This window comes from Thermobia domestica, chromosome 8, assembly GCF_964235325.1.
Source record: "Thermobia domestica chromosome 8, izTheDome1.hap1.1, whole genome shotgun sequence".
In the NCBI taxonomy this organism is placed as follows: domain Eukaryota; kingdom Metazoa; phylum Arthropoda; class Insecta; order Zygentoma; family Lepismatidae; genus Thermobia; species Thermobia domestica.
This window is the reverse complement of record NC_137461.1, coordinates 137021132-137045452: the sequence shown is the minus strand read 5'-3', so window position 1 is coordinate 137045452 and position 24321 is coordinate 137021132. Positions and strand designations below refer to the sequence as shown.

The window sequence follows — 24321 nt, the reverse complement described above, 5'->3', positions numbered from 1 at the left end:
ATTTGATTTTAGTTTGCTGGTATAAAAGAATGGTCTACAAAATGTTAATCAATAGATAGTTTCATTCCATTATTATGTTAAAACCATATTTAAAATAAAGCATCATGATCAAAAATAATCTCTGGTAAAGACAGTAAACAGAATCTCGCAAAACTTATCCATGTATGGGATATGGATAGCCTTCGTTAAAGTTGACATTATCCATGAAGACATTAACGAATTGACTTCATTAATGAACTCGGCCAAGATAATAGCTGTAGCTGTCTATTGCAAAAAACAGAATTCAAAATTCGATTTAGTTGAAGATTTATTGTGTGAAGATAACGGCTGTATGTCCTAACAATACAATCTTATAAGCCTCATTGTGTGGTTTTGATAAAGTATAATGTGGGTGACTAGTTATCAAGGTTATGTCTATTCACCACCGTGATTTAATTATAAACAACATTACCTTTTGAAATAGTTTAGCTTATTGATATGATACTCACAGTTAAATCGTTACTGAATCATAACAGTGTTAGCAAACTCATCATTTTAGATTAAACATGGAATTTTGTCAGTAGTAAGGAATCCTTCTCAACTGCCAAATGAATTTTAAAATTGTAGTAAATGGGTTTAATAGACTACTTGAAGGTTTAAACGTTTCCAAAGTGTTAATGGTCAGAAATAACGAAATTGTAGGGTAAAAAGATGAAAATCGTGACTCGAGAGACGTACAATTTTTGGATAAATCTTCATATCTTCAAATAAACTCTAGCAATCAATGAAAAAACGTTGGTAAAAAGTAGATACTACACAGGCTATCCGTAAGGATTATCACATAATGCCATTAGAAATTGCGAATTCGGTATAGAAACTTACTTTTATTCAAATGCATTACGTCATGTTATGAACATGCGGGACAAGAATAAACGACCCAAAATGTCATTGAAACTAATGGCATTTCTAGTCGTTTATTCTTGTTCCGAATACTTTACATGTTCAGTTTGTAAAATGGTGAACAAAATACGCATAATAACGTTGGAGTTTTTGAGTTAAACACAAGGTTACAGATTACTCAAGAGCTGATTCGCAGGCTATAAAATGCATTAAAAGATACTGATTTAATATCCATGGGAATAGGTCCGAAAAGAATAACCCTAGTTTAATTTACAAAAATATGTCGGGTGATTGAACAATATTGGTAGATTTAAAATCGTCATTCAACAATTATTTGAATATAAAATTTTCATCTGTTTTGTAAATAATTATTTGATATTTGTGTTAGCCCAGAAATTTTATTATCCTTTTCGTTTTAGCTTACAACCTTCTTTAATCTCCTGTTTGAAACAAGTATCGGGGAATTTGCAAAGTCATCCCTTCGATTTGCGTGGTCTGGGGCGAAATTAAATTGCGCGACTAATGATGTAGGTTAGAATTCCACGTTCAGCACGAATAAATTACACTACAGCAACTTTGACTTTTCCATAATGACAGTGACGTCTCACTAAACATTTAAAACAAGAAGAAAATAATAGTTCGTAACAATACAATATAGTACTTGCCAATTATCGATACATTCAATTGTGAAAAACTTTTGATGCCTAGTGTTTCAATTTGTTGACTCCCAGGTTTTAACAATCTGCAATTTAGTCTGTTGCACGTGAATTTTATATCAAGTTCCACCGTTATCCATCATAGAGTTATCTTTAATGTAGTCATTGTTGACATTATGAGTGCACTTCGCGACATTAATCCTAAAAATGTCTTACAAAATCATGGTTTATTTCTAAATATCTTGAGTCCCAAGGATGAATTAGAAACAGTGGACTTATTACTTTTTCTAAAGGTCGTAACTCTTTCCTCTTATGTCGCGAGGCCCGTTAAGGATGGGGTCTTGAGCTATTGCCGCAATCTATTCCATCCCTGGGACGGTCCTGGATGTTTGATATGAATTCACGCTTCACACTGGAGAATCGTCTCACTATTTGACACCTAAGGTTGTGAAGCAAAAATATGGTAGAATGCATATGACTCAGCCTAAATGCCTGCATGGAAATCCAGCACGCTTATCATATCTAGCACACCAACAATTGGAGAGATATCATTAACTCTTACCTCCTTCTCTTTTTCTTACCTGTTTCCAATTCGCTGACCTATTCAGTGCATGCTTAAGGATTTTATTAAGTGTGTAGTGTTAATTTGTTGATTAGAACCATAAATGTCAAAGGTGTATTATATGTATTCTCAATATTATGTTTCTTGTTTCCATTTGTCGATGCATAATTTCCTTGTTTCCTGTGGGTATCCTACTAACCTAAAAGAGATAAGTTTCGCTGTCTTAAATGATTTATAGTGATAGTAATTGTAAAAGCATCTTTCATACAAGATTCATAATACTTTGTATTGCCTATTTACAGAGCAGGTTACGTGTATGGACTCTTAGCGGCTAAGCTGTGCGTTTCCAGACATAGACTATTACATTTATGATTTTTGGATTGGATTTGAGTTTAGTGTCCCTTTCAGCAACGAGACTATATGGGACGTGGACCTACAGCTTAACGTGGGATGTGAACCACATAGGTTCCCGTCGGGAATCCACTCAAGGCCATCTGCGCTTAAAGCGCGTACATCAACCATATAACCTAGAGGGAGATCTATTTATGATTTTTCTTCATCCTGTTTCTCACAACCAGAAGTTTGTAACATAGTAACGAAAGCACTATGTATATATGTATATTATCATCTTTCTGCTAAATGAGATTTTCCAAAGTCAAAACACGGCTAAATAGCTTTCCTATAGTTGAAAAAGAATTTTGACCAAATTTCATTAAAAATTAAATTAAATTAAAATTAAAAAAGCTAGAGCCTTCTTCAAATCAAGTTTAGGATTCCCATTATCCCCCTCCCCCTCCCCCTATACAAATGCCTTTAAATGAGTTATCACAAGTTCGATCATAGCTAAATCGCCTTATCGTACTTCAAAACGGATTTTTGCCAGATTTTATTAAGGTTTTCGCCAACGATGTTTTGCCAAGAAGAAAACTTTCCGCCTATGAAATGTTTTTTGATGCTCCTCGTTCTGCCCTCGTTCTCCATCAACACGAAAGGAAACGCCCTGCACACATTCCGGACAATGGCCATCAATGAACTAATCGACGATGAGTAGGAAAATATGGATTCGAGTCAAGCTATGCACAGATAATGAAAGTGCACGTAGGGACGTTTTGAACAAATAACTTTAATAAGTATTATTAATGTAGGGGCGAAATAAGTGCAAGTATAAAGGGACTTTCTGCTAGTCATCCTGTACATACATTGCTGTCTCTTGGTTATGCCATCCTGTCCGGATTCCGCATTCGTTAGTGTATTGTCAGGTTCAGTGATAGAAGACTACTGAATTAAACCTAGGAAGTCATTCCTGAATAAAATCCAGAGCATTAACAAACGGAGGGCTAGACATAACCCAGATGAATATGTATTAGTTATCTATCTATGTATAATATGCTTTTACTGAAGGCCAATAAACATATTAACCATTGAAAGGAAAAATTAATGGGTATGGAAGGAGTAAACACTAGATGTGATGTTTCAATTAGACAAATTAGTTCAAAATCACATTCCCAAAACTTTCAATCTCTTGAATAATTCTTGCTATAATCCCAGATAAGCAATATAAAAGAATATAGAAAAATATATTAACGCTTCTGTAATGACATTGAGTGAATACAATTTTTTCTCTTCATGCTTATCTTGTAACAATACTTTGGTAATGATTATCACGTGACTTCTTTCTTCTTACAATGCAGCAGAGATAATCGGACTTAATTCGTATATATTATTTTATTAAAGTCGCCAATTTCAGTCTGTAATTTTAGCAGAGATGGGAAGTTGTATAGCATCGCCTTGAACCAAGTAGGACACTTTTTGTCTGCTTCTGCGTCTAAACTCTTAGTTTGTCATCATCATCGCCATCGTTGCCCTGGCTACAGCATTCTACTGGATGTCTTCAATGAGCTTTTGTCTTTCTTCCATTCATTATTATGAATCTTTTCCCATCTTATTCCCTTTCTATCCTCATTCTTCTTTACTTCATTATGCCCATTTTTCTTTGCCTTCCTTTGCCCTGTAATATTGCACAGCCAAAAACAAAAATACTTCCAAAACGCTACATTTTCATTTGTAGATAACTTCCTAATATATGAAGGAATTTGAATACGGTTTTCGGAAACGTACACGACTACGTTCTTTGTATGTAAAGAACATTTTACTGAGATTGGCCAATTTTTTCTCCTAAGTTATTAGTGAAATAAAATATAGCGGAGAGAAAACTTTAAGTTTTGATTGTACCTAATTTCATTTTCTGGAGTTAACAATATATATATATATATATATATATATATAGGTAAAAGTTTTATCTTACATATTTAGCATATTTAGATTCAAACTGGCAGACGGGTGACACTTGATCGGTCAAATCGTGATCTTCTCTAGTGTTTTCTTCCTCTCTTCTCGACATCACGACGATGATGTAATTGTAGCTCGAAAGCTCAACATTTCTATTAAGTGCTTTCAACATATTCTAAACTTTAGTACATTCAATGACATAAAAATTGAATCACCAAGAGGGAATCGTTCAATTCAACTGCAATTTGGTAGATGTGTAGCGCTATGGAGAGTGTATAAACGTTTAGAGTTTCAAACATTGGGTAATGGCAGTAATATCACTAATGACCACCAGAGAGCGTTAACATCAGCATAAGGAACTCAGCCCTGGTCGTGTCAGTCAGTAGTGAAGCGTAACAGAGTGAGTTAGCACAGTGCAGGAAGGTCAAGAGATACACATAATGCCTCGTCGCCGCATTAGACAGCATTTAACGGCGTTCGAAAGGGGCCGCATCGTGAGATTACATGAGGCCCACTGGGCGTTTCATGGGATCGCTAGACATGTGAGACATTCAGCTGTCTCTGTCACCAGATATTAGGGGCAGCAGATACGTGAATGGACCAACGTACGACGTGAAGGTTCCGGTCAACCATGAAGAACACAACAATGGAGGATTGTTGCATTGTACGTGAATCATTATATAACCTTGTCACGTCTGCGCTGCCATCCAGACACAATGGACTCTCTACAACACCCTATGTTATCCCGCTTCGTTTCTCGACGACTGGTATCAGTTGAATTGCGAGTGCACCGTCCCCTGCGTAGGCTGGCATTAACAACAGTGCATAAATGGCAGCAGTGGAGTGATGTCGCACTCAGGCAGCATGAATGAATCCTCATAACGGCAAAATGATCGTGTTCAATAATGAGTCTCGATTCTACGTCACGACTGATGGCCATCGTGTGCGTGTGTGGCGGCGTCGGAAGGAAAAGTCACATTCAGCCAATACTGTAGAACAGCACATCAGTGTCACCTCTGGCATCATGATATGGGGAGCCGTCGGGTATGACTTTCGGTCACCTCCCGTAGTGTTTCACGGAACCTTGACGATACAGTGATACATAGGTGAGGTCCTGCTTCCGCATGCATTACCCCTCCTGTAAGAGCACGCTGGTACAATCTTTCAACAAGATAACGGTCACACACAGTACTACAGTATGTCTATGGATTATCTACGTCGTGTTGAGATTCTTCCATGGCTAGCAAGGGCGCTTGATCTCTCCCCAATTGAACACGTTTGGGACCAGCGCGGACGCCAACCCTGCGCCACTGCCGATCTGAATATTTCGAGAAGCAGTGAAAGCAGACTTGCTTCAGGCAGAGATAGACAACTCTACGACTCGCTTCCGAGCCGCATTAAGGGTAGCATGGTGGCTCACAAGTAACATTCACTCCTTTGAATCCGGAATGGCTGAAGTGACACATCCTGAAAAAGCCAGTCTAGTGAAAATGCATATGGATACCCAGCGTCAGTCAGCAATGGGTTAGGGAGTTATGCGCCTGTAAAGTTAACATAGGAATTCATAGGAAATACAACGTCTAGATATTTCCTTGACGTTTCTTTCTGCTAACCTGAATATAGTGTAATGCTGTGAACGAATACGTGTCACATGAGTCTGAAAGCCCCAGAATAATCCCAAGGACTTGGTTGAAACACGTCTAGCAGTTACCTTCGGCAGCATATGGAAAAGAGAAGAATAAAAGAAAAATTAGGAAATATAAATAAAAATGTTAAAATTAAAGAATTTGCTGGTAATTGTCATTTGAATAAAGTGTGTTGTGTCTTCAGAAAATAGAGTAGAAAGAGAAGGTAAATAAATACGTCAATATCTAGTAACGTTTTGGGCCTGAAGGCGTCTTGTAACCTTGCACGCCTCGTGTTTTTGAACCAGCTTCTAACAGCGCGTCAGATCTGTGGTTAATTTTGCTGAAGTAACTGATGCTGCAGCTTGAGGGGAAAAAGTAGACTTCGAAGTAATTTGACGTAAAGCGCGTTTTATGGTATTTTATAGATGGTATGGTTTCTATGTAGTATATTACATAAGTTTAACAGAAAAGAAAATCCCTACACGTTGTATTTCGTATGAATTCCTATGTTAACCTTACAGGCCCATAATTTCCGAACTCGTTGTTGACTGATGCTGAGAATCCATATACATCTTCATTTGGAAAGGCTGTTTCAGGATATGTGTCGCATTTCGCCATTCCGGTTACAAAGGAGCGAAGTGTTACTTGTCAGTATTACAGCGCTTACCTCTGGTGTGTAGGGTTCCTGGTTCGATCCCAGCCAAGTAAGTTAGTAGTAGATAATGTGCCGGTGGGTTTTCTCGGGCTACTGTCGTTTCCTCCCATATTCTCATTCTACCTCTTCCGTCAGCATTTACTTCCTTTACTCATCGTCTCCATTAACATTAAGGACATAATCGTGGGACATTAAACTGAAATATTTTATTTTATTTCATTTTCCAAGCCCATATCCATGTCCTTGGTATGGAACACGTATCGCGCTCGTACAACCAAAGCTGTTACTGGATTGATCTGGTATTGTAATCGTTACAATACAGTTGTATGGCCTTGCAACCTGTTCAGTTTCACTTCATTTCCTCTATTCTTTCTGGGTTATTCATTATTTATTTTATTTATATATTTAACTAGCGGATTGCCCGTTCTTCGCACTGGGAGAATAGTTTCATTTCGGACTAAAGGGCTGAATTTGGATTTAAACGGCATCAGAAGTGCCACTGTTCGTCTCAGCTTCCCCGAAACTATGGATTCGACACTAATATCGGTAATTTTCGATCACACACACACACACACACACACACACACACACACACACACATATATATATATATATATATATATATATATATATATATATATATATATAGGTTGTTACTCAACTATACCGACAAATTGTAAGAGGTGATTCCTCACACCAAACTAAGAGAAAAAGTTCATATGGATATGTGGGGGAAAGTGCATAGTTTCAGGGCTAGGGCTGTCCAAAATCGCGAAGAAGACAAATTTCAACAGGCCCTATTTCGAATTTCAGAAACTGTAGATGCTGGTCCTTATCAGCGCAAAGGAAGTCATGCATACGCACTCCAAAAATGCACATTTCATTAATGTTCAATGGATGTACAGAGTGTTCTCTGCAGGGTGAAATTCCCAGACATGCCATCAACCAAATTTTGAGATGTGCTCTGACATTATGGTTGGTCTAAAGTAGGCAAACGGTAAGTCTTGATAGCAGTGAACTCGGAATTATTTGGCGCAATGTCGGAAGTGTTAAGGATCGTCAGCAGCACGGTCTCTCGTACTCGGCAAAACGCATGCTGCGATGTTTTCTTTCACGCTTATAAGTGAAGAAAACGTTAAATATACCGTGACGAAATACATCGCATCACACGTTATTATGAACACAAAAAAACATAAAGATGCCCTTTTCTAACACTTCCAACTTCCCGTCGATGCCCTGAATATCCATTGTTACCAAGGCTTACCTCCTGCCTACTTTGGACCCTCCTTGAAATCAGGGTATATCTGAAAACTCTATTGAGAGCATATCTGAGAATCACACCCTGTAGGGAATACACTGTACACCTATTGAAAATTGATGAAATATGCACTTTTGGATTGTGTATGCGTTGCTTCTTTTAAGCTGATAAGGACCACCATCCACAGTTTGTTGGTATAGTTCATTAACATCTTATATATATATATCCCCTCCCCCAAGTTGCGGGGCGAAATTGGGATTTAAACGGCATCGGGAAGTGTCGCTGTTCATCTCAGGAGCCCCGAAATCTATGGTCGGTCATTTTTGATCATTTTTAAATATCTCCCCTCCTCCCACCTTAAGTAGCACCATCGAAGTGAAATGATAAAAAACATCCCAGGCCTGAAACTCATCTATGTGGCAAAGTTGATCGAGATCAGTCTCGTGGTTCAAGATTTATTAAGTCAGAAACATAGTCACTTTCATTTTTTATCTTTGTTTGTTTATTTGTATTTATTTGTATTTGTATTTGTACCCTCAACAGACTATAAAACTCCAGTTACAGAAGGTTAACATTAGTGTTTATGTCCAGTTAACCAGTAAGAGTAATGATGATAAATAAGTTTAAATACATACAGAAATAATTACAATAAATATACTCCATAGTTCTGGATAATCACAATAACATTTTAAAACATTTTTCTGACCAGAAAAAAATGAATTATTTAATAACTATACGATTTTTGTTATTAAATAATTCATTTTGTTCTAGTCAGAAAAATGTTTTAAAATAAAAAATTACATAATAACACGACAAGACAAATAAAATACATTAAGTGTACAGATAAGCCATGAATCATAGGATTTCCAAAGCTTGGTTCCTGAAGTGACGCTCTTTGTTACTGAATATATCCAAAAGCACATTCTCTTTACTTATTGCATTGTAAGCAGCACTAATTCTCCAAGTAGGTGATATATACAGTATATTTGTTCTTGCTTTCCGGCAAAAGTAAATGTTATTATTTTTTACACGCGTTTTGAGGGACGGGGCTTGAATAGATTTTGTAACAGCGCTGGACAGTCAATTTTGTTATGAACAAGTCGAAAGAGAAAAATTAAGTCATTTAGTGTTCTTTGTTCTAACGTCCTGAATTTAAAATTATCAATAAGATTGGTATAGTGTTCAAATTTTGGATAAGGAGCGTCGTTTTGTAGGTAAAATATCTCAAGAATTTACTTTGTAATTGCTCAACTTTCTGGCATTCAGATTTTAAGTATGGATTCCAGATAACTGATGCATATTCTAATTTAGCCCTAACATACTAAAAGTAAAGAGTCTTCAACGTCATCTCAGTTCTAAGTTCATTATTCATTCGAATTACGAATCCGAGGTTCCTGTAGGCTTCATTAGTTATTTTATCTACATGTTGGTTGAATGTTAACCTATGATTAAATATTACTCCCAAATCTTTCACTGAGTTCGATTTATTTAAATTTGCCCCTCCAATAAAATACGAATATTCGCAAGGAAACTCTTTTCTACTGAACGTCACAGACACACATTTATCTACATTCATCTGAAGTTTGTTTACCTTACACCAATTCATTACCTTATTTAGGTCTTGTTATAATAAATAACAGTCTTCTTGTGTTTTGATTTTGGCATATATTTTGAGATCGTCTGCAAACAGTACTTTTTCTGAATTTGTAATACAATACGGAAGATCATTGATAAAAAGTAAAAAGAGAAGAGGCCCCAAGTTCGATCCCTGCGGAACTCCTGAAATCTTGTCGATTTCTTTAGAAAGGAATTCTTTATAGACAACGGACTGTTTACGGTTATGTAAATAAGAGGAAAAGAAATTGACAATCGCAGGACTAAAGTTAAATAAAGCTAACTTATGTAGTAAAACATCATGTTGTACGGTGTCAAAAACCTTACTGAAAATCAGTATATATAACATCTACTTGACCATTGTTGTCCAAAGAAGAAGCTATAAAGTCTGTAATAATACCTAAATTTGTAACTGTCGATCTACTTTGTAAGAATCCATGTTGATATACCGAGATTACAGGGCGCACGTGATTTAGTATTCGAACATATAGGATACTTTCAAATATCTTGGCAAATACGGGTAAAATTGCAACAGGCCGAAAGTTTTCAATATTGTTTTTCTTTACTGATTTTGGAATTGGGCAAACTATTGAGTGCTTCCATTTGTCAGGAAAAACATTGTTTTTTATTGCAAAATTAAATATTATACTTAGAAGATATTTGAAAATATCAATACATGCTTTAACAATATATGGAGGAATGTTGCCATTTCCCATTGATTTATTAGATTTTAATTTTCTGATTGCCCTTTCAATCTCTTCTATGGTTATCTGAGATATATAAAAAAAGAGCCTAACATAGTATTATTATCAATGTTATCACCAAATGAATGACTACTACCGGTATCATCAGTTGACGACGCTAGTCGATATATAGACTGAAAATGGTGTGCGAAAGCATTTGCAATCTCATCATTTTTGCTCAGGATACGTCCCTGGTACAACAGTGGTCTAGAAGAGAGATATCGCGTTTTACTCTTAATATAGTTCCAAAATTGTTTTGGGTCCTCCTGTATGTTAATTTTCGTTTCTAAAATAAATAATTTATACTCCTTTGCTATTTTCTGTTTCACTTCCTTCTGCAATTTACAAAATTCATTGTAATGATTGACAATTCCCCTTTCCTCTCAGCCAAAAAGCACGGTGGTACGATTTCTTTTTTATTTTTTCTATTATACTACTTGTAAACCAACATGGAAAAATTTTTATGGACTTTTTTCTCAAGGGAATACTTTTGCGAAAAGCGTCATAAATTATTTCGTAGATTTGTTCCACCATTCTATTTACATCCCGGTAAGTTCCCAGACTTAACCAGTTAATTTCATGTAGATCTTTGTAAAGTCGCAAAAAATTTCCCTTTCGAAAGTTGAAACCTAAAATGTTTTTGTGGGATTTCGATTTTATTGCCCGTTTACACAATATATTTATAAGAAGGCACGGATGGTGCATGTCCTCTTTTACGAGAGGATGCAGCTCTCTTTCTACAGTTACATTCTCAAGGTTAGAGAGTACGAGGCACTGTCAAAGTGAAATTATAAAAACCATCCCAAGCCCAAATCTCATCTATGTTGAAAATTTGATCGAGATCGGTCTCTTGGTTCAAGAGGTATCAAACATAGGCACTTTCATTTTTATATACGTATATTGATTAATTATTTTTGTCAGTGAATGTATATTACTTTGTTTTACAAATGCGTGTTGAGATTCTTTCCTTGCAATCCTATATACATATTTTGAATTTCAGATAATCAATACATGTAAAGCAGACTTAACTATATCTGTTGTATGTATTTCTATAAAAAGCATAGAATTTGGAAAAAAAGCAGAAATTGAGAAAAGGATGGAAGAAGAGGCATTGGCGGCCAAGGAAAAAGAATTAGAACTGGAAAAACAGAAAGGTGAGGGAAAAGGTAAAGGTAAGGAAAAAGATAAAGGAAAAGAAAAGGACAAAAAAGGAGGCGATAAAAAGGGAGGCAAACAAGCAGCAAATTTTGATATTGAAAATGACTTGAAGATATATGAGCATTACACAGATTGTAAGGAAGAAGATATATTTAATATAAACGTATCAACAATAAAACTAGCACCAACGAAAGCAGCTCTACAAATAACATTCCAACCTAAAGTAGCTCATAGGTATGCTGCGGTATTTAACTTTGTTCTTTTTGGCGAAACAGTTATTAAAACCTATACTTTATTCGGCTCTGGTGTTTGAAAAATTGTAAAAATTTTGTCATAAAAAGGAAATAATAATAAATAAAATAACTTAAAATAAAAATTCTTCTTCTTTAACTATTTTACATTCGAATTGATTTTCATAGTGTCTTCGGGATTAGATAGAACTCATATAACCAAATCTCAACTTCTCTACAAGTATCCTAGAAATCAACAAAGTTAGGGATTCCACGGGCAGTTCGGAAGTTATGGGGCACTTGACGGAAGTCGAATTAATAACGAACAAGAATATAGGATACAATTAAACTGACACTTAACTCAACTCAACTAACGGTACTCGAACCAATAACTAACACAAATACAAGATAGAATCAAACCGGCTCTTGAACCAACTAGTAAAACTCGAACCAATAACTAACAGGAATGGCGGATCAAATCAAGCCCACTAACAGAACTCGAGCCAACAACTAACAGAAATATAGACTAGAATCAAACCAGACTTTGGCCTAACTATTGTCAATTATAAAGGAATTATAGTGAAAACTTCAATCATTCTCTGAAGGAGTCTCCATATCATTGAGATCCTTTCAGTAACAGAGTAAAAGACAAATTGAAATAATATATTGCATACGACAAATCCAGTTGGTCTTATCGGAAGTAAAACTAAATATATTCGAGTACATGTGTCCAAATTCAATTAGTTGATCGAAGCTGATATTTTAAAAAAAAAATCTGTAGGACTCTGACACCTACTCGACTTAGCAGCTTGTACATGTACACGATTTTACCCTCTCTACTTTGGTAACTTCTATCGAAACAAAATGGTGTTTGAGCTAATTAATATTTCATTATTAATAGCCACTGAGCTAATCAATTGAATTAAATCAATTCCTTAACATTGTTCAAGGAAATAAAACTGTACAATAAATTACCAAATCATTGTAAGAAGTCGCTTCAGAAATACCTATTTTACAGTATTAATTAGCATATGTTCTCGCGAGTTATGCAAACAATATTTTTCATCCTTTTCTCTCTCTGCGTTCTTTAAACCGCCTTAGGAGCTGCAACCTTTTCATCTACAATTTAGGGGGCTAGAAGATCATTTGTACAAAACTTCAAGGTTCCAAGTATAATAGTTTCGGAGACCTTAAGGCAAAAAAAAAAAAAAAAAAAAAAAATCAATCCCCTTATACGTATATACATGCATTTTATAGTATATATATATTCGCAATTCAAAATATCCCATCTTATCCACAGAATAGAGTGCAAGGAAAAAAACTATGCAAAATTTCAAATTTCAACGCTTAATAGTTTAGAAGATCCTATTCATGGCATAAAAAAATATTCAAGCCCCTTTATTAGCGCTTAAGGGCCGGATTTCGCAAAATACTATCTTATCTGCAGCTTAAAGTGCAAGGGAAACATTTCTACAAAATTTCAAGATTCTACGTTTAATAGTTTCGGAGATCTGGCTTACAGCAAAAAATGATTCAAGCCTCATTATCCTCCCATAGGGGCCGCATTTCAAAAAGTCCTATATTATCTACATCCTAGAGCGCAAGCAAAACATTTATACAAAATTTTCAAGAGTGTACGTACAGTATAAGTTTCGGAGACCTGGTGAACGGCATAAAAGCAATTATACCTCCTTATCCTTCCTTAGCGCCACATTTGGAAAAATTCTCTTACAGTTAGAAGAATTTTAACAGTTAGATGAATACTGTTACAATTCAAAAGAAACAGAGATAAATATACTTGATTGGTCTTCTTTGTCTCAGTGAAGACAAAACTCTCGGAGGAAGAACTGTCCCTCCGATGGATACATCCTTTGAGTGTATGACTTGTTATTTACAAAGAATATTGAAATGTATGATGCGCGGGAAGTTGCAGTTTTTGTAACTGTAATTATTAAGAATGTCTTGTAATTTACGGAAAATCTACTCCTTTAATTTATTTTTTCTCACTTTCTAAAAAAAAAATAAGAATCTGTCCTTGGTGTACTTACATTGAAATGAAATGAAATGAAATCTTTAAGTTTTACGTCCCACGGTTATGACGGTTAGGCTAAAAGAGACGGTGATGATGAGAGATGAGTGAAATGGTGGAATGAAGAAAGTGGGAGGAAACGGAAGAACCCCGAGAAAACCACGAGCACGGTGTTTGTCCACCACAAAGTGCACACGGCGCGAGCTGGGATCGAACCAGGAACCCCAAGCACCGGAGGTGAGCGCTCTACCACCGAGCCACCGCGCCCCTCTTGGTGTACTTACATTCCTGAACTAAGGCAATATTGAATGTCCTATTATACGACATTCGTATCTTCACTATTGCTTGACGAAACATGAGTGAACACATGGAATGGTAATTTGCATGTAAATCTGCGAGCAAATTTTGCATAAGGTACAATAAAGTATGTAGAATAAGAATAAATAAGGTAAGCAATTTTAAATGCTAGTGACACTATGAATGATGAATTACGGTAATTTTGAAGTGACGTGTTTGTCTTATCATTTTGAATTCATCAATCTTTGCACATTTAAGAATTGATGCAGTAGCGAAAATATCAAATCTATGCAAAAAGCAAAGTTCTTCAAAGTTTTATTTGAAATATGCAGAAGTGATGTGTCTCATTTGGTTGCAAGCGAAAAATATGTTTCGGTAGTACATTATATAGAATAGTTAAATCTAGTTTATAGTTCAATAGGTAATATATGAAATTATTATTATTTATTTGTTTTTATTGTATATAAAATATATTCAAGTTGAAATCATGTAGCAATAATATTTGCAGTAAAAATAATAATTACTGTAGTAAATATATTGGTATCTGTTCAGAAAACAAGAGTACTAAAGATTTTAGATAAGCATATACTCTAACCGAACTATCTGGCATTTAAATTTGAGTTATTTATGGTAATTATTTACCAAGACAAATGAACATTAGATGGACGTATACAAATTTCAAACTTCTGACAATAGTGGCGGTTCTCGTCCTCGATGCTGAAAATTCAGATCTACTTCTGATAGGAACACCAATATAGTCCATCTAGCCGTATCACGTTAAATGCAAAAGAAATGAATCCAATATGAGTAAAATAATTTATTATAACTATGTATTACATAAAGAGATTACAGAGTAGATGCTGTTAAAGTTTAAAGTAACAATGACTGCTTGATTGTAAATTATTGTGAAAGTTTTCATTTGATCATTTAATTTTATTTCTAAGATGATAGTGTCATAATTTCTCAAAATTAGACAGTAATAGAACATGAAACACGCACATACGAAATATTAGAGTACCAAAATACAACTTCCAGGATTGTATATTATAATCTAGCTTGGTGTATTTATAATTATTATTATTATGAGTGTTTTAAGTGTATGATCAGTATACTATATTTTTCATTGTTCTTATTAATTTGTATGTATGAGCAAGGTATTTTTAAGCGACAGTTGGTTCAAGAATCTTTATAAGATACTGATTAAACTTGCGATTAACTCGTCACTTAATCTAATTTCTTTTATGTAATATTGTGCTCCCTCGTTCGACTTCTTTTTTTCCTGAGAATTGAATAAAGTAAATTAAGACAAGAATTGATGGTGTTCAAGGGCGCCGATTTGTCTGTAAATTTTTTTTGGGGGGCATTCAGATGCAGAACGTATAGAGGTATATATATGAAGATTTTAAGACAAACTGCACTCAAATTATTCCAAATATCGTATATTCGTAAATACAATAGGGGGCCCACATGAGCTTTGGGGGGGGGTCCGGGCCCCCTTTGAAGCAGTTAAGGTTTGTGAAGATCCGGCGAAATTCGTGCCAGCCGCCGCGGTGAGACGAGGGGGTCAGAGGGAAGAAATAAGATGGTTAAGGTGTAGTTATAGATGTAGATTGAAGGGCTTTATATTTTTATTTTTAGGTGAAATTATCATTTAGAATAATAAGTTCTGTGTTATGAGGCTATGAAATTATTTGTTAGACTAGGATTAGATACCCTATTATTTTTAATGTAAAGTGGAATACCTGGGTAATAGTAGTTATGTTCTTGAAACTCAAAGGATTTGACGGTATTTTAGACTATTCAGAGGAATCTGTCCCGTAATCGACAATCCACGATATATTTTACTTGCTGTTGTATTGCAGTTTGTATACCGCCGTAGTTGATGGTATTAGGGAGAAGTTACATACCTTCAGTATCTTTATTGAGAAGGACTGCAGGTCAAGGTGCAGCTTATCAATAAGAGGAGATGGATTACAATAAAGTGTTTATACGGATTTTAATATGGAAATTATTAAAGTGAAGGTGGATTTGAATGTAATGTTAGTTGTGTTGCTAACATGAGTAGGGCTCTAAGATAAGTACACATCGCCCGTCGCTCTCATTTATTTAGGTGAGATAAGTCGTAACATAGTGGGTGTACCGGAAGGTGTGCCTAGATTGAGTAATTACAAAATAGAGCTTGTTAGTTGAGCTATTCGTTTACATCGAAGAGGTTTCTGTGCAATTTAGATTATTTTGATTGAAGGAAGTACTTATTGCTGTTGTTATTATTGATGATATTAAGTGAATCAACTTGAAATTGATGTTATTCTATAGGGTATAGAATTAATTTGTAAGTATTATAGTTAATTAGTACCGTAAGGGAATGTTTAAATAGGTGAAATCTTTTTTGGGGAAGAAGACATAGAATGTTGTACCTTTTGTATCAGGGAACATTAAATAATATTGTTATATAATTATTTCCCGAAACGGAAAGAGCTAAGATGATGTGATATTATAAGTGGTATATTATATATTAATCTTATTTTAGTGGTGAGATGCCTTTCGGTTTCCGTTATATCTGGTTGTACAAGAATTGAATTTAATTCAGCTGCGGCTAGCTTGTATGGATTTAATTTTGTTCTAGGTTGGCCGTAAGTAATAGTAAGGGGGGTTTGCTTCTTACTTTTGTTATTTATAATGTGGTACTGTATTTAATGAAAGATGTGGGCTTAGAAGTAGCCATCATTTGTAATTTTGTTATAACTTATTTGAGCTATTTACTATATTTTGTTACATTTAATTTATTATTGTACTTTTGTCTTGAATTATTTGAGATAATTTATAATGGTGTTATTAGTATACTAGAGAGAATAAGTAAAGGAATTCGGCAAAATTTTCCTCCGCCTGTTTATCAAAAACATGTCCTTTTGTTAAAATATAAGGTCTGACCTTCCCAGTGAGAGTTTAAACGGCCGCGGTATCTTGACCGTGCGAAGGTAGCATAATCATTAGTCCTTTAATTGTGGGCTTGTATGAAAGGTTGGACGAGTGGAAGACTGTCTTTATTTGTAAAGTTGAATTTTACTTTTGAGTGAAAAGGCTTAAATGATTTAAGAGGACGATAAGACCCTGTAGATCTTTATATTTAATTAGTAATTTTTGTGGTTGATAATGAATATATTTGCTATTTGAGTATTGCGTTGGGGCGACGAGAAGATAAATAAACTCTTTTTGAGACAATTACTTTTGAGTATTATTATGATCCTTTATTAATGATTAATAGACTAAGTTACCTCAGGGATAACAGCGTAATTTTTTTTTGAGAGTTCATATCGACAAAGGAGATTGCGACTTCGATGCTGGATTAAGATTTTATCTAGGTGCAGAAGCTTAGTGTATAGGTCTGTTCGACCTTTGAAATCTTACATGATCTGAGTTCAGATCGACGTGAGCCAGATCGGTTTCTATCCCTTATTTGGAATAGTACTTTAGTACGAAAGGACCAAGTACTAATAATATTTATCATTGAGGAATAAAATTAATTGATAATTACTTTGGCAGATAAGTGCATTAGATTTAGGATCTTATAATGGATGAGGTGAGTCCAGGTAATAGTGTATTATGATTATGTTATAGGTGTAATTTCTTATTTGATTTTGATTATTTGTGTTTTAATTGGGGTTGGATTTTTAACTTTATTAGAACGGAGGGTTTTAGGATACATTCAGATTCGGCGTGGACCTAATAAGGTGGGCATTTGTGGTTTACCTCAGCCCTTTGCAGATGCAATTAAGCTGTTTACCAAGGAACGGGTTTTTCCTACTATATCTAATTATTATCCTTATTACTTAGCCCCTGTTTTTAGTTTATTTTTGTCTTTGTTGGTGTGATTAAGAATTCCTTATTTAAGTATTATATTGACTTTTTCTTTGGGTTTATTATTTTTTATGTTGTACTAGAATAGGAGTATATACTGTAATGATTGCTAGATGATCATCTAATTCATCATATTCTTTGTTGGGAGGACTTCGAGCAGTTGCACAGACTATTTCTTATGAAGTTAGTTTAGCTTTAATTTTATTGTCTTTTGTATTTTTAGCTGAGAGATATAGATTGTTGAATTTTGGTTATTACCAGGAAGAATTGTGATTTTTGTGAATCACGTTTCCTTCGGCATTAGTTTGGTTTGCTTCTTGTTTAGCAGAAACTAACCGTACTCCTTTTGATTTCGCTGAAGGAGAATCAGAGCTTGTTTCAGGATTTAATATTCAATATAGAGCTGGAGGGTTTGCTCTTATTTTTATAGCCGAGTATGCTAGTATTTTGTTTATAAGAGCTTTATTTAGTGTTTTGTTTTTGGGGTATGATATTTTTTCTATTTTATTATTTTTTGTAAGGTAGTATTTATTTCTTTTGCATTTATTTGGGTGCGGGGTACCTTACCTTGGTTTCGGTACGATAAACTAATATATTTTGCTTGAAAGTGTTTTTTACCTTTATCTCTTAATTACCTTATATTTTTAGGAGGTATGAAGCTTCTTTTTATTTCTCTTTTAATTTAAGTGTATTAAATTGAGAATAAGTTCTTAGAGCTTTGCTCTGTTGTATGTTTTCAAAACATATGCTTATCCTCAGTCAAAGAACTAGGGCTTATTTAATAGAGTCTCATAAGGTGGAGAGGTATGGCACAAATAGGAAATAAGCGAAGTAGATAACTGTTAGAATTTGACCTGTTAGAATATAAGGATCTTCAACTGGGCGAGCACCGATTCATGTTAGGAGAACTACTGTACCAACTATAATTCAGAACATAATTTGATTAATAGGATAGAATTATAGGCCTCGTATCTTTCTAGTGTGAAAGAATGGTATAATTATTAAAATGAGGATTGATATTACTAGAGCAATAACTCCTCCTAATTTGTTGGGAATAGAGCGGAGAATGGCATAAGCAAATAAGAAGTATCATTCTGGTTGAATATGCACAGGGCTAACTAGGGGATTTGCTGGAGTGAAATTTTCAGGGTCCCCTAATATATAAGGATTCCATAGAGTAAGTAGCATTAAGGCTGTTATTATTATTAAAAATCCAATAGCGTCCTTTGTTGAGAAATAAGGGTGGAAAGGGATTTTATCTTGGTTTCTATTAAGGCCTAAGGGGTTGTTAGAGCCTGTCTGATGTAGGAATAAGAGATGTACTATTGATATGGCGGCAACAATGAAAGGTAGGAGGAAGTGGAAGGCAAAGAATCGGTTTAAGGTAGCATTATCTACGGGGAAGCCCCCTCAAATTCATTGTACTAGTATTGTTCCTAGGTAGGGAATAGCTGAGAGTAGATTTGTAATAACCGTTGCACCTCAGAAAGACATTTGACCTCAGGGTAAGACATATCCTAGAAAAGCGGTTGCTATCACTAAAAGTAAAATGGCAACTCCTACTCTTCAGGTGTGAAGGTAAAGGTAAGAACCATAATATATACCTCGACCAACGTGTAAATAAAGGCAGATGAAGAAGGATGCGCCGTTGGCATGTAAGGTACGTAGGAGTCAACCGTAATTCACATCTCGACAGATGTGAATTACTCTATTAAAGGCTAATTCAATTCTTGATACATAGTGTATTGCTAAAAATAGGCCGGTACCAATTTGAATAATTAAACATAGGCCAAGCAGGGATCCAAAGTTTCATCAATATGAGATATTAATTGGTGCGGGCAAATCAACTAAAGCATTATTAGCAATTTTGAAAAGAGGGTGATGTAGGCGAATTGGTGTTGGCATATGTTTCAGAAGGTCGAAGAGGTCCTTGATATAGGGAAGTGATTTTTACTACTGCAATTAATGTAATAAATAAGTATGTAGCTAATATAATAGTATTTATTAAGATTGATGTTATATAAAATTTTATACCAGGAATTTCTTGATAATTAGTTATACAAACATGAGGGTCTGGTATTGAAATTATATTTGGTAGAAGAAGGGGATCAATAATTATAATTAGGACTAAGAAGAAGGGAATGAGAAAAGTTAATAAGAAGATATTAGGGGTTAAAGTGAATATTTCATTTGATGCCAGTCTTGTAACGTAAATAAATAGGACTAACATACCCCCGAGAAAAACTAGAAAAAGAACGTAAGAGAATCAAGGGGATTCTCTTATGGTTGAAAGAGTTAAATAAGTAGTAATAGTATTGATAATAAGTATTAGTCCTATTGATAGGGGGTGAGACATTTGAATTAAAGCAAATCTTAAAAGTGCTAAGATTATAAATAATATTCAGGGTATTTTAATTTCAAGAGGTAGTTTATTAAAATATTAGTTTTGGGGACTAAAGATAAGTTTGTACTTTCTCTTGATGCTTTCAGAATAAGATTCATTAATGGTTTACAAGACCAAACTATAAAAGCTTATGAAAATATTATTTGTTTTGTTTTCTTGTTTATTAGTTATTTTGGTATAGCTTGTTTTGTTACCCAACGTTAACATTTGCTAATGGTTTTATTAAGACTTGAATTTATTGTATTAATAAGTTTTTTACTATTATCTTGTTCTTTAGGTAGTTTATATGTTGAGAGTTATTTTTGTTTATTATTTCTAACTTTTAGAGTTTGTGAGGGTAGTTTAGGTCTATCAGTTTTAGTATCTATTGTTCGAACTCACGGAGGAGACTATCTAAATTCTTTAGTTGTATTACGATGTTAAAATATTTAATGTTTATATTGTTTTTAATCCCATTAGGCTTTAATTTTAAATTATGGTGAGTTGTTCAGTTTTCTCTTATTAGAGTTTGTTTTTTTATTTATAATGGGAAATGGTATAGGACTAATTCCCTGAAAGGTAGGTTATTACTTATGAAGAGATAGTTTGAGATATTCATTAATTTTGCTGAGTATTTGAATTGTTATGCTTATAGTTATGGCTAGAGAAAGTGTCTTGAGTAGCTCATTTTATAATACGAGTTTTATTAGTTTAGTTTTAGTATTACTTGTATTACTTTATTTAAGATTTTCTTCTTCTAGATTATTTATGTTTTACTCTTCTTTGAGGGGTCACTATTTCCTACATTGTTTTTAATTTTGGGGTGAGTAATTTTGGGGTGTTATATACATATAAAATTTAAATTTGTAATATGTAACAATATCATATATAAAAACAACAATTAAAATTATATAAATGAAAATGCTAATTAACGGCTGAGGAAGATATAAGATTTGCTGTCATCTGTCTTTTCTCAATGTCTGATGAAGAGGACGTTAGGTCCTTGAAACTGTAACAAAAATCGTATAGTTATTAAATAATTCATTTTGTTCTGGCCAGAAAAATGTGTTTTAAAATGTTATTGTGACTATCCAGAACTATGGAGTACCTTTATACATGTTCCGAATATTTTTGTTTCTACTATTATCTTCAAATTCAGTAGCTTTGGCTCTCAAATATTTTGAAAGTTTCCTGCCTAATATCAATAAACTTTCTGCAGTTCTATCGTTTGGATTTTATCTCAAACGCACTTGTGCATGTTTTCCCTTCTCTGTACCTGTTCGAACCATAGTTTATTGTATTCTTGTTTGAACCATGGTTTGTCCCTATGTTTCCGCATTCTCTAGTTTTTCTTTTTCTGGAAATTTAATGATATCCTTAATTTTAACTCAAGTATTCTTACAAGTCCACACCGAACCTTCTAAAACGGAAAATCTATTCAACATTTCAATCTGATATTCCCCTCTTGCCTCACTCTTTTCTAATTTCTTTAAATTAAACCTCTCCGTTATCAGATGTTGATTATTTGCTTTTTTCAACAATAATATCTCTATTGTAATCGCTGCTACTAGGCAATGTTCATTAACATAATCTGCTACTTTACCCGACCGAACATCAATTATCCTAGACTATCTTCTATCTTCTAAAACGTGATCAATTTGATTATATGTTTTCCAGCTGGTGAGATCCCAAAATATTTATGTATGTCACGATATGGAAATTTTCACAACGTTTTTGATGTTGCAAAGTTTACGAGTCTAGGGTCGTTGTCATTACTTTCCTTCTGCAAACTTTCGTTCCCTATAATCAGTTTGAAATATCCTCTCGTTCAACCTTTGCATTAAAATCCTCTCGGAGAATTTTCATGATTGTGGGACTTGGTCAAATATACGTTCTATTTCATCGTAAAATATATCCATTATATCGTTATTCTTATCTTCTGTTGGGACATGTACCGCACGTTAAAAGCAGTACCGCATCAACGTCCATTAAGGTAAAATTTTCTTTCACAATTTCTTGAGAAATAATCAAAGATAAATAGCCGAAAACACGAAAGGAACAAAATTAATACCGGAATTTTGGAAAATGTAATAAACTAGTTTGATTTAATTACGTATAGCGTTTAATTCTTTGGTTTTAATGTTCATTAGTTCATAAAGTACTTCAGACGTGAAAAAAGTGATACGAACATAGACATAATAAAACCTTTAAAAATTATTTTTAAGCATACGTTACAATTAGTTTCCTTGGTGTGCTGAATAATTATGTAGTATTTATAGAATAATCAAAAAAAATTAAATTTCTAATGGTAAGCTTTAAAGCTATTGTTCCTATTTTACCCTTATGCTGATAAATTAGACAAAAATGAAGAATCCTTTCATAGATAAATTTGGGTTCTTACATTTGTATAGTTATCTACAAAAATGCATATCCATCTTATTATTTTTAAAAACCTTTATGTGTTTTCTTTCCTTTATTCCTCTGTACTTCACTTATTTCATTAATTTTGTATTATTTTAAAAGATACGAAAATATTATATATATATATATATATATATATATATATATATATATATATATATATATATATATATATATATATATTATACCAATTAAACTGAATTAAAAGGGATATTTTTGTAGAATACTGTACAAACAATATGAAAATATAGAAACACAACTTTTACTCTAAACATTATTAATTTATTTTGATACAATATTTATTAATACATATCCATAGTGGACAAAATTTTATTGTGCATGTGTTTCGATTAAATACAAAATTACTTGTCCATTATTTATCTGTGGTAACTTACTAAGTCTATCAAGATTTTCAATAAATAGGTAATATTTTTTATTGTTACTAATTAACACTATACACTAGAGTAAAGAAAGTTATTTATATTAATTTTAATGCAATAATCTAATTATGTAAACAACTAACTTTTCATTCCTGTCATATTTATTTTAACACAACCTACAGATTTAATATTGCATACACATGTTTGTATGTATATATATATATACACATTGTGAACTATACATAAAGCAATTGTATATTCTCCTACATACTGTATATACATAGTACTGTATTTTGTGCTTATTTTACGCGCATTGATCTTTGTTTCAAATCAAACATCAGGGATGTATAAGATGTAAGTAGGTCATCCATTTTATAACCCAAAGAAGTTTCACACAATAATTTATTTCCACGCACCAGATTGCCCATGGTCATGTGGAAAAACGTATTGCCAGACGACCAGTTCGAAATATTTGGGAAGGGATAATTTGCCAAGATATCCTAGAAAAAATAAATTCATATTAATTTCATTTTTATAAGCAAATTATTATATGTAACATTTACAACATATAGTCGAAATTTTTTACTGATGACTCCAACTGCAAAATGATATACAAAGAAAGTCACTTATATATTTATATTCTCACTAATAATGTCGATTAATATGCTCCAATTAAAGTTTAGGTTTGTAAAAACCATATAGTTCTAGTTTTGATTTTCCTTTGATGTGTTGATGCTTATAGGGGAAGAAACTAATTTGGCAAGGATCTAATCTGGTTTTAACTATTCATGACTGAGTTAAGCTTCATTTCCATAAACTTAAAAAAATAATAATCTTACTAGCTCCCAACGGGACCTTATAGTTTTACTCTAAATGCACGTGTGTGAGTGTTTATATCGTACTTTATATCTTGGTAACTACTGGCTGGATCGAAACGGAATTCAGTGGAAAAATAGTCCATTATCTAAAGAACAATGATCACTATATTCGGTAGCCAGCCTTGGCCAGGGAAAGGCTCAGCTCGGCTCGGCTTGTCTTGTATGTGGTACTTTATTTCTCCGTAACTACTTCAGATCTAAAACAAATTTGGTGGGCAAATAAGCCATGGTCAAATTACTAAAAAAAATGCTGTATTTGGTGGTCGTGCTTGGCCAGGAACAAGCTCAACTCGTCTTGTATATAATACTTCATTTCTCGGTAAGTACTAGTCAGATCTCTATTAAATTCGGTGACCATGTAGCTCATTGTCTAAGAAATAAAGGTCGTTATACTTAGCCTCGG

At 33.8% G+C, this 24321-nt stretch overlaps 2 protein-coding genes across 2 annotated transcripts in view; one reads left to right on the top strand and one right to left on the bottom strand.

Moving 5' to 3' along the window:
- LOC145693235 (cilia- and flagella-associated protein 74-like) overlaps positions 1 to 11797 on the top strand; it is a 124905-nt gene extending 113108 nt beyond the window's left edge. The window contains exon 11 of the mRNA XM_081769040.1: positions 11285 to 11797. Within this exon, the coding sequence (XP_081625166.1) occupies positions 11285 to 11755 (471 nt within the window). The 3' untranslated portion in view covers positions 11756 to 11797. The remainder of the gene's footprint in view (positions 1 to 11284) is intronic.
- Positions 11798 to 22981: 11184 nt separating this feature from the next.
- LOC145693234 (myosin-VIIa-like) overlaps positions 22982 to 24321 on the bottom strand; it is a 144638-nt gene continuing 143298 nt past the window's right edge. The window contains exon 39 of the mRNA XM_081769039.1: positions 22982 to 23540. Coding sequence (XP_081625165.1) covers positions 23340 to 23540 — 201 coding nt within the window. The 3' untranslated portion in view covers positions 22982 to 23339. The remainder of the gene's footprint in view (positions 23541 to 24321) is intronic.